The sequence below is a fragment of the Benincasa hispida genome, chromosome 3 (genome assembly GCF_027475165.1).
Source record: "Benincasa hispida cultivar pf3 chromosome 3, pf3_genome.v1.1, whole genome shotgun sequence".
NCBI classification, from domain to species: domain Eukaryota; kingdom Viridiplantae; phylum Streptophyta; class Magnoliopsida; order Cucurbitales; family Cucurbitaceae; genus Benincasa; species Benincasa hispida.
Genome location: NC_143480.1, coordinates 53,458,789 through 53,470,425, shown reverse-complemented (window position 1 = coordinate 53,470,425; position 11,637 = coordinate 53,458,789). Strand labels below are relative to the sequence as shown.

The window sequence follows — 11,637 nt, the reverse complement described above, 5'->3', positions numbered from 1 at the left end:
TTGGTTATGCAGATTCTGAATATTTATCTGATCCACATAAAACTAGATTTCAAACAAGTTATCTGTTCACATGTGGAAGAATTGCTATATCATAGCGATCGACGAAACAGACCATAACAACTACTTCTTCAAATCATGCTAAAATTCTTGTAATTCACGAGGCAAGTCGAGAATGTGTATGGTTAAGATCGATGACTCAGCATATTTGTAGAACATATGATTTGTCTTCCAATAAAAATCTTCCAACGATATTATATGAAGACAACACAACATGCATATCCCAAATCAAAGAAGGATATATTAAAGGAGATAGAACAAATCATATTTCATCGAAGCTTTTTTATACTCATGATTTTGAAGAAAATGGTTACATTACTGTACAACAAATTTATTCGAAAGATAACCTGACCGACTTATTTACCTACATTACCTACCACAACCTTTGAAAAATTGGTGGACAACATCGGGATGTGGCGACTCAGAGATCTTAAGTGATGTTTCCATGAGGGAGAGTAAATATACTTTTTAAGAGTATTAGATTATATGAAATATGTACTTTTTTTTTCCTTCACTAGGATTTTTTTCCAGTGGGTTTTTTTCCTAGTAAAGGTTTTACGATACATATCTTATATACAGTGGACATTTAAGGGAGATATTATAAATATGTTAATTTAGGTGTAATGTAGAAGATGCCCATTATTAGTGTTCTTTGCCCATGTGTCACTTATCTATTACCCCATGTGTTGTCCATGTGTCTCAAGATTAGACACTATTAGTGTCCATGTAATTCATCTCCTACTTGCCAAATTGCCTATAAATAGTGGCATTTTGTGGGTTTTAAGAGAACCACACATATTGATGATCAATCCAAAAAGATTGAAGAAAGTGGAGAAATCTATTCTTTATTATTTTATTATATATTATTATTATTTTATATTTTCTCCATATCTGTGTTCTCATTATGCGCCATTGTGCTCCTCAAATTCACAATACATTTATATATGTTATATACTATATTTGAATGGTAGTTAAGTTTTAGACAATAAAATAGTATTTTAAAGCTTGAAGTTAAAGTTTTGACATTTTTACGTGTATTATACGTGTTCATAAAGATTGTAAATAGAAGATCGAAGACTTTTAGATCTTTTAACTTTATGTCACAATTCTAAATCACATGGATCTCATGCTCAATCTCACAATTGCAAATGAGATACTCCAAACTTTCAATGATCTATGTCAATCTTGTGTAGAGGTTATTATAATATTTATGAAACGTATTATTGCAATATTGTAGTTTTAATTCTTGAAATAAAGATTTTCTTTTATAATTTCCGAAATAAGTTCATTTCTTCTAAAGATGAGCTTGTCACTTATCTATTTTACATGAGAAAATTATACTCTTTTTATTCAAAGTATATAGAATTGTCTTCATCAATATGAGTGGACCCTCTACAATAATGTTAGTGGACCAGATCTCTATTTGTTTTTAAAAAGCATGCTCTGATTTGACATACAATTTTCATACTCCCATAATTGCCACATAAGGGACAATGTCTCACACTCCCTTTTTCTTCCTTCCACTTTCTCTCTACACACTCCCATGACCTTGAGATTTAGTTTTTTTTTTCCCTAAAGGGAAGGATAACCACAACAAGCAACCTACATTATTTTAATTCTCTTTTCATTCCTTCATACTTTAGGAGCAAACCAGCATACTCCATACCCCTACACCTCTAATGAAATCCAAGCAAAATATCAAATCCCACTCAACTCTCAAGATGAACAAAACTAATACATATAAGTTCATTAAAGTTCTTTACTAGCTCCAATAACTCCAAAGTATTCAAGAAAATACTTACCAAAGTAATGTACACACCAAAATTCTTAAAAATAGTTTCTAATTATAGTTTGAACGTCCAATTTCCTCTTTTTGCATCAACCTTTTTCCTCTCCGAGGTTTTTATACGGATGACCTTTTTCGAAGCGTGTTTATAATTAATGACTTACCTCCCATAAGTGTATGAATACTAACTTTATGCTTACATCAGACCTCACTGGCACTTTTTTATAATGTATTGCATTAGGGATGTTCATATCTATGGTAGCCCTAACGCAATGGCTATCCCTATCTTGATCTCTATTTTTTTTTTTTTACCCAAAGACAACAAATTGGGAGGAAATTAAGGAAAACAACACAAACTAATTGTACACATTCTAACGTATCGTGTTAGAGATGACCATGTGTACCCCTAATGCAATCCATTTCTATTGTGATCTTATTTTTCTCACTCAAAAACATAACAAACTTTGAAAAAAATGAGGAGAAAATGAAGTTCACGATAAAGATGACCATTGCGTTAGTGCTAAGATAGATATGATCATCTCTAATGTTATAGAATGTGACGTAAGTAGAAAGTTAGAATTGATGGGAGAATGAGTCTTCAATCAACACTTTGAAAAGGGTCACCTATATAAAGAACTCTTCTCTTCCACCTTTCATCTTCTTCTTTTGTTGTTTACTACTATTTTTTTTTTTTTTTAAAAATATAATCTTCTTCTCCCATGTGGATCACTCTATCTCCACCACCTAACACAACCTCCACCAATGGGGTTTGATGGTACTCAATTTCCATTATTTTATATCCTACATCTTACAAATATTCCTTTTTATTGCCCTTGAAGCTCCCTCTTTTTACTCTTTACTTTTAAATTAACATTTGTTTTTACCAAGGAAAAATAAACTAGGTCTTTACACAATGCAGGTGTGCAACCAACACCATAGCACATTTAAGGGTTGGGTGTTGAATTGAGTTTTGTTGTCTAAAGTTAATATGTCATAGAGTTAGGGTGTATATATTTGAGGTGCAGAGTTGTTTAGTCTTAAGTTAAGAAGTTTATATTTAAGGTACAGTATTGAGTTATTAAGCCAATGATATATAGTGCAATTTTTTGTAATCTAAAAATGTATGATTTTCTTTTTCTTTTTCTTTCCTTTTATTTTCTTTTTCTCTCTCTATTTTGGCTTTTTTTTAAAAAAAAAAAAAAACCTTCAATTTGACATATGTTTTTCCCAATTTCTGACACTCAATTGATATGTCAACTTAAAATCTTCACATATATTTTTACAATCTTTACGACCATTGTACTTAAGGTAAACATAATATAGTCTTGTTTCATATAAATAAATAAATTATAATATACTTTCGGACTAGTGGAAGGTAAGAGTGTAATATACATAAAACATAAAATACATATGTGTGTTTGGTTATATTTTTTGAAAGTGTTTATATACACAAGTTTGTTTATTTGGCTATATGCACAAAATATTTCTATTAATGTTAAATTACTATATAAGATAACTATTAAACAATATGAATTAATAATTTCAATTTTGTATTTAAAAACACTTTCATCGAGCTAAAATGAGCATATCTCAACTTGCATAGTGTCTTACTATCAATCTTGAAGTCAGAGGTTCAAATTTCTCACCCCACATATTGTAAAATAAACACTTTCACCTACCAAAATTTTCATTTTTTTTTTTTTTATAATGTCAGCTGAGTTGATCATTAAGTTAGTCGTTAAAGGTGATCAATAGAATTGGTGGTTGGAGTTGGTCACCAGAGATGATCGTCGAAGTTGGCGTTGAAGGTAGTTGCACGAAGTTGGACGTTGAGGAGGTTGTTGGAGATGATTTCGTTAGAGTAGTTGTTAGAGGTGATTTTCGTTGTGGTTTGTTGTTAGAGTTTGGCTGACAAAGGTAGTTATTGAAGCATGTCGTTAGAGTGAGACGATAGTAGTCGCATGATGATGGTTTTCGTCAGAGTTGAGCATTGAAAGTGCTAGTTAGAGGTGGTCGTCGGAGCATGTTGCTGACAATTATTGTTGTTGGAGTTGGTTGTGGGCAGTGGGTAGAAGGTGAAGCCATTAGAAATATTAGAGGGATGAAGGAAGTAAGAGAGAAAGATGAAGTTCCTCAATAAATGTGTAAACTTCAATAGTGAACAATATTAAAGTTGGTGGAGTTGAGTTTATTAAACTATGATTTGTGAAGTTTCGTAAGCCAAACATCAAGTTAGGTTGAAAACATAACTCAACTCAACCCATATCAATACCCCAAGCACCCTTTTGATTTGATACAATTTCAGTTGCATGTGATTACATAGCCTAACACCAATAGTAGAGTTATTTACTGAATACTTTTAATGCTATCCACATTTTTCATGAATAGTTTTTCCTAGTAAGAGACAATAACGTGTTGAGGGCATAACAAAGTGGTATGTTGATGGTGCCTTAGGACTAGTGAAATCACATTTTACATACATTTCATGCGATTGAAACAACTTTAGTATTTGATTTAAGTTTTGAAACTAATAATTTTGGCTCTTATTGATTTTTCTTCAAGTAAATGTATTCTTTGGGACCCTGAACTAAAATTCTATTTTCACACTCATTTAAAAATTTAAATTAAATTAAATTATTAAGTTGTTTTTGCTTTTGAGTTAGCATGTATATAGTAATAATTTCAGTTGGAACAGGAAGTCTTAGAAAGTTGGATCGTTATCTACACATAATCATTTATTATCATCATCATCATTTTTTTTCTTGAAGATAGGAAGAAAAAGTTCTTAGGAGGTGTTTGACTCATCAACATAAGTTGAGTTGAGTTGGTATAATATACCAATTCATTGTTTGGCCCACCAACTTTAAATGTTGGTGGAGTTGAGTTGGTATATTTTACCAACTCACCCTAACTCTCCCTTCTTCCCATGTTTTCAATGACTCCACCCATCGACCACTATCACACTTCAAGAACTAACTCCGGACTCCGACAACCACCTCCAATGACAACTCTGGCAAACAACTTTGAACTCTGACAACCACATTTAATGACAACTACGACGACAAACTCCAGACTTTGACGACCACCTCTGATAACAACTCCTGCGACCAACTCGGGCTCCAACAACCACCTCTGATGGTAATTTCGACGATGAAATTTGGATTCCGACAACCACCTCCGATGACAGCTCTACCGACCAATTCCGACAATCAATTCTGGCCTCCGACAGCCACCTCCGGTGACCCAACTCCGACGACCACCTTCATGCTACCAACTCCAACGACCAAATGGCTTTGACAACAAACTCCGATGACCAACTCCGACAATCACCTTCTTAGGCTCCAACAACCACCTCTGACTACAAACTCTAATGAAAACCACCTTCGATGATCACCTTTGAGCGAGTAACTCTGATAACCAACTCGAGGCTTCGACAACCACCTTCGACGATAAACTCCGACAATCAACTCTAATACCACTTTCATGCGACTAACTTTTGGCTCCACTAGTCACCTCTAACTACAATCTCCAGCAAAAATCATCTTCGATGATCAACTTCGACGACCACTTTCATTCGACCAACTCCAGGATTAGAAAACCACCTCCAATGATAAACTTCAACAACCAACTCCAATACACCTTCATGTGACCAACTCCAGGCTCTGGCAACCACCTCTAACTACAAATTCCAGCGAAAATCATCTTCGATAATCAACTTCAACAACCACTTCCGACTATTATAAGACTGATGACTGTTAAAGTATGTTGTAGGGTTGTTGATTATATAAAAAATATTATTTTGTCAACATTAAGTGCAATATTTATACGTAATGAATTCACATATCACATGAGTGTTAAGAATATTTAGACAAAACATATGTATGTAGTTGAAAAGTATGTAGCATATAACAAAAAAAAAAACATAAATTGAAAAAAAAAAATTCTTGAAACATTTTCTAGCAAGAATTAGTGAAAAATAGAGATTTGTTCTCTGATGATCCTCCAAATTTAGAGGAAATGAAAGTGAAACTGTTGAAGAAATGTGGTAACATTCCATTGGCTGTTACGATGATGAGGGGGATTTAATTTAAAAAATTAAGTAAAAATATAGACAAAAAAAGAAAAAGAAGAAGTTGATAATGAAATTCTTGGAGAAAAATTAGCTAGAATCAATAGTTTTGATTTTGTTTTAGTTTCTCGTTTTATTTAACCATATTTCTACAAGAAATGTAATGGGTTAATTGTTGTTCATTGCCCAAAAATGAAAGAAAGAAAGAAAGAAAAGTTTTAAAAATTCAAAGAAAAAAAATTGCAATCCATATTTTATTCAAATAAAGATGAATGAAATTATTGAATAAAAAAGTTTCAAAATAAAAATAGTAGTCATAAAAGCATATTATTTAGAGTTCAAAAAACTGCATCAAATACCGAAACATATCAACTCAACTCTGCATTAGACATATGAACTCATACCAAATAACTCTACACCCCAAACACAGACATATGAACTCAGATCAAATAATTTTGTACCCCAAATACAGACATATGAACTCCACAGATATATAAACTTCACAAACATATGAACTCCAGACATCTTATCTCAACTTAGCGCCACAAACAACCCCTGACAACCCTTCTAAAAAAAAGATACCAAAAATAAAATAAAAATAAAACCCATAACTAGACTTTACCAATTATTATTTTGAAAAATTATTTTAAATGGCAAAACTGTTGAAAATATTTCAAATGTTGACAGCATCTATAATTGATAGTTCTAAATTATTATATTTTATAAATATTTTGGTTCATTTTTCTATATTTAAAAACAATACTATAATTTTTATGTTGTTAAAAAAAAAACTATATATTTTCTTTAAATCTTTGTACCGAACTATTAGCAAAATACCAAATCTGAAATCACAATCGACATTACAACCAACATTTTTTTTTCTCTCTTTAAAAATTGTTTTCGCGTCTGTCTATGATTTTGTGTTTGTTTTTCGTTATTTTCTTTTACATTTTTGTATGAAATTCAAAGTCTCCATTTTTACCACAGCCAACGCGTCTTTGAACTCGAAGAAAGGTCAAAATCCAAAATCTAGGGCAAATTCCCTTTTCCAGTTCCAAATTTGTGAAAGAAACTGAAATACAGATCCTTCAAAATTTTCAATTCCCAAGTTTTCCGATCATCGCCGTTAACCTACAGTATTTCGGGTTCAGTCCCGTCGTTTTATCCCCTCCGATTTCACCATTTTCCGATTGCTTTGCTCCAAAATCAATTTTCTTCAACGAACCCCTTGTGGGTTTTTTTTTTCTCCACGATTTCTTGATGCCATCGTCCCTCCGCGGACTACTGAATTGACTCGAGGCTCCAATTCGGGGGTTCTTGAGGGTAATTTTCTGTTTCTTCTATGGAATTTTGCTCTACTCTATTTGAATTATTCGTCAGTGGTTTGTTTATGAATCTGATTGAGATGGGTTACTGCGTCTTCTTCAATTCTATTTTGTATCTATCTATTGTCGAACGTAGAATTGGGGAAAAGTTGAGAAGTTTTCTGCCCATGATTTTATTCTGCTCCTTTCTGCTGTAGTTCCTTTTTCTTTACTCAGGGAATCGTGGTTCCTTGCTTTACCATGTCTAAAGTCAGTTTGAATGATATGGTCATTGGTCCTTATCAATTTGTTAGTTGATTAACGAACTTTGAAATTGACTGGAGTGAGGTCCTTGCGTTTTGACTGTTAAGGTTATAATAATGTCACTGTGACAAAAGTAGAGCTAGTCTGTTTTTTATGTCTCTTTCCCAGAATTTATAACATATCTATGAATATGAAATATTTGCAATAGAAAATGAGTTAGAAGTTATGATTCTTCCCTTGACAATGTATGGTTATAGTGATATTTTTTCATTTCTTCAGGTTAACTTGTGATACGTAAAACACTTCAAAAATCTTTACTCGGACCATCAAATGGGACTTTGCGCTAGTAAGGTAAGAGTCGTATAGAACTTTTAATCTAGTGATGTTAGTTGAATACTTTTCGGTGGTTTGTGATTTTGGTGTTGTGTTGGTATTTGTACCTGGAACTTCCTTTAAGTAATTGTGAAACCTTAATAGAATCTGAATCATGATAAACATGAACCAGGCTGAAGTTGTGAATTTGACATTGACGAATGATGATTTAAGGGGGAATGATTAACTTTGGAGTATAAATGAACAGGCTAAAGAATCTGACTAGGACCTGGCTTTGTGGGGTTCAGAAGAGGACTAGATATATTTGTTTGGCCTGTTAATTTGAATATTTGAATGTGAATTTGACATTGACGAATGATGATTTAAGGGGGAATGATTAACTTTGGACTATAAATGGACAGGCTAAAGAATCTGACTAGGACCTGGCTTTGTGGGGTTCAAAAGAGGACTAGATATATTTGTTTGGCCTGTTAATTTGAATATTTGAATGTGAATGTGAATTTGACATTGACGAATGATGATTTAAGGGGGAATGATTAACTTTGGACTATAAATGAACAGGCTAAAGAATCTGACAAGGACCTGGCTTTGTGTGGTTCAAAAGAGGACTAGATATGTTTGCTTGGCCTGTTAATTGGAATATTTGGTTTGTAAATTAGATTTATTAACTTTCAATCTTTTTAAACAATATTATATTGCCTAAATAATATTCTGAAGGTTTTTCTTTGTCGCTTAAAAAATAGAACTTTTACTTCAATTATCACCTCAATTATGTGTGGATATTGGTGAAGATGGTGCTTTATCATCATTAGCATTACACCAAAGGTTATTATTTAATGAATATTTGGCAGCAAATGTATAACTGTAGAAAATGCTATTTATATATGATTCAAGTCCTGACTTCAGCAATGCCCCCAAAATTTTTATTCTACCCGAGTTTGTATCAGCTTATCAGCATCTGCACTTTTTTTTCCTCGTGTCTTTATGTAATTTTGTGTTGATGATCCTATAAAAGAAACCATATGTTGAGAAACTTGGTGATAGTTGTATAAATATGTGAAGGGGAAGAAAAAAGATTCTCGTTGCTGACATTCTGGCTTGCTGCCTGTTTTATGTGATCGTTAACATTCGTCTAACTTGGAAGTGATTATGTCCCCTGTTTCTAGTCCGAAACCAGAGATGATGAATCTGAGCATCATGTTGAGTTTGCTGCTGGAAATGTGCATCTCATCACAACCAAAGATGCTTGGGACCAGAAGTTGGAAGAAGCTAATACGGGTGGCAAAATTGTAAGATTTTCATTAGTCTATATTCTTGAGTTATAGATAGGCAGTATTTTATTTAGTTTGTTTGATCAATTCAGCAAAGTAAAGAGGATCAATTGAGAAAATTAAAATATTCAGTTTCCGAGCTATGTAGTCGCTGCAACTTAAGCCCTGCTCTTGTTTCTAGATTAGCTCATAGATTAATAATCAGGCCTGTTTATCAGAAACCAAAGTAGTAGGAGAAAGAAACTCATGCACTAATGCAGTTATTTTGATGCCTATTCTGCTTTCCTCATAATCTTAAGGCACCATTGTTCTTGCTTCGTCGACTTTGTTCATTATCATGCTTTGTTTTCCAAGTATCGATGTCCCAGAGTTGGATGGTGCTTAACTTGGTAGGAACTTCACATAGGTGATTTAAATAGCTAAATAAGCCTTTGATGACAGGCGAGTTGGATGGTATGGCGTGCTTCATGGATTAAGGTTTTAACTTGAGAAATATAGTTGTAAGGACAAAACAGTTGGACCTGTTACTGCAGTGCTCACCAACATGGGAATCATTTAAGATCTTTTTATTTATTTAATTATGTGGTTATGTGGTAATGAGAATCATTGAAGATCTATCTGCATTCAAATTTCCATCTTGATCATTAAATTAACTGAGGGAATCAGTAGTTTTCTTTTTGAATTTTGTTTTAATCATTTGAGCATTCTCAGGAGAACATACTAATTTTACATTCTTTAGTTATCCGATAGAATTGGAAGAATACAAAGGATTTAATAAATAGTTTACTTTGTGTCGTGCCTTTATTTTATTGCTTACTTATATACAAGGGAGGCCGCCATGATTCTCCCCTGCTTTTGGTAATGAAAACCCTCTATCAAAGTTCTATATATGCTCATCTCATTCAATTCCTGCTTGTGTTCCTTTACCCACTTTCAGCATATTTATTTTATAGACAATACATTTAATCCTTCCATAATCGAGATTATTCATCGACAGGTGATAGCGAACTTCAGTGCAACATGGTGTGGTCCTTGCAAGATGGTTGCTCCATTCTACAGTGAATTGTCAGAGAAACACCCCTCTTTGATGTTCCTAGTAGTTGATGTTGATGAATTAACCGTGAGTAGTGAAGTACAATATCGTTTATGGAAGACTTTGTTGACTCTTTTTACTCATTCATCCAAACTGTTGAGACGTTGAACTCAAATTATCTTTGATTGGTTGGCTGCTAACTGCTTCATTTCATTGACATAGAAGTTTTCTTTTCTTTCTTGTGGTGGGGTGGGTGTGTGTGTGTGTTTGGGGGTGGGGTATGGTAAAGTAGCTAGTTATGGGCATATTGGTAGAGCAGGTGGTCTGATAATATTCCTTAATGGTTCTTTTATTCTGCTGTTATGGAGTGCCTCTTAGAACTTTACTGAATTGAAGCTTGTCTATGCTTCTCATTTTGATTTAATTCCCTTTCCTGCCCTTCCACATTCACTTCTTCATTAGATGTGGCATTAAGATGATAATTATATGTGTTATAGGTTCAGTCTGTTTGGCCTACAACATTTATCAGCATGCATGCTTTGACGTTTTTGCAGGACTTCAGCACTTCCTGGGATATCAAAGCTACACCTACCTTTTTCTTCCTCAAAGGAGGTCAGCAAATCGACAAACTTGTTGGAGCGAATAAAATCGAACTAGAGAAGAAAATTACTGCAATGGCAGATTCTCTCCCCGCTAATCAGACATGATTTCGGGTAAATACCATTTTGAAGCACTTGAGTGTCTTCCCTGTATTGTGGATGTATGGTGTTTTCTCTTTGTATAATGCTTCCCCTCTTTAAAGTGTAGACATGTGAGATTGACTATTAGTAATACTCATTTTGAAATTATTCCGACTTCTCATAAGCTTTTTAAGTGCAAGAAGAAAAAATGATTTGAATGAATGCATGTGAATTTTTACCCTACATTTAACCGGATCTATTTTATAGGTTGCACTATAGGGGCGTTTGGGGGCTTGACATGAGATGAGATGAGATGAGTTGAGTTTTAAACCCAACTCAATGTTTGGGCCTAAGTTCCTATCTCAGCGATTTATTATAGCCTGTAAAACTCTTGGGTTTGAGACAGAATTAGAATACTCTATTCATTCACCAAATATATGAATATATACAAGTGTACAAAGCATAGAAAAGGAAAATATCACAAAATATTTACAAGAATGGAAAACCTTAACTATAAAACTATAACACTCCCCCTCAAGTTGGAGCATATATGTTAATCACGCTCAACTTGTTACATAAATAATCTATACATCTTCCATCCAATGCTTTCGTGAAGATATCTCCTAATTGTTGTCCAGTCTTCACATTTCCTGTAGATATCAACCCTTGTTGAATTTTCTCATGTACATAATGGCAATCAACTTCAATATGTTTAGTCCTTTCATGAAATACTAGATTAGACGCAATATGAAGTGTTGTTTGATTATCACACCACAACTTTGTCGGTGTGATGATTTCAAATCTCAACTCAACTAGAAGTTCATATATCCAAATCACTTC

The 11,637-nt window shown here is 33.4% G+C and overlaps 1 protein-coding gene across 2 annotated transcripts; it reads left to right on the top strand.

Annotated features, from left to right (window-relative positions):
* Window positions 1-6,741: 6,741 nt before the first annotated feature.
* TH9 (thioredoxin H-type 9) lies at window positions 6,742-11,283 on the top strand. 2 transcript variants are annotated; one of them, XM_039027729.2, is made up of 6 exons: window positions 6,742-7,235; window positions 7,760-7,831; window positions 8,980-9,102; window positions 10,082-10,204; window positions 10,672-10,830; window positions 11,065-11,283. In XM_039027729.2, the coding sequence occupies exons 2-5, from the start codon at window positions 7,811-7,813 to the stop codon at window positions 10,822-10,824; spliced, it is 420 nt and encodes a 139-aa protein (XP_038883657.1). In that variant the 5' UTR covers window positions 6,742-7,235; window positions 7,760-7,810; the 3' UTR covers window positions 10,825-10,830; window positions 11,065-11,283. The 2 variants fall into 2 exon arrangements, with proteins under 2 accessions (XP_038883657.1, XP_038883656.1); XM_039027728.2 differs by lacking the exon at window positions 11,065-11,283 and having other exon boundaries at window positions 10,672-10,965.
* The last annotated feature ends 354 nt before the right edge of the window (window positions 11,284-11,637 follow it).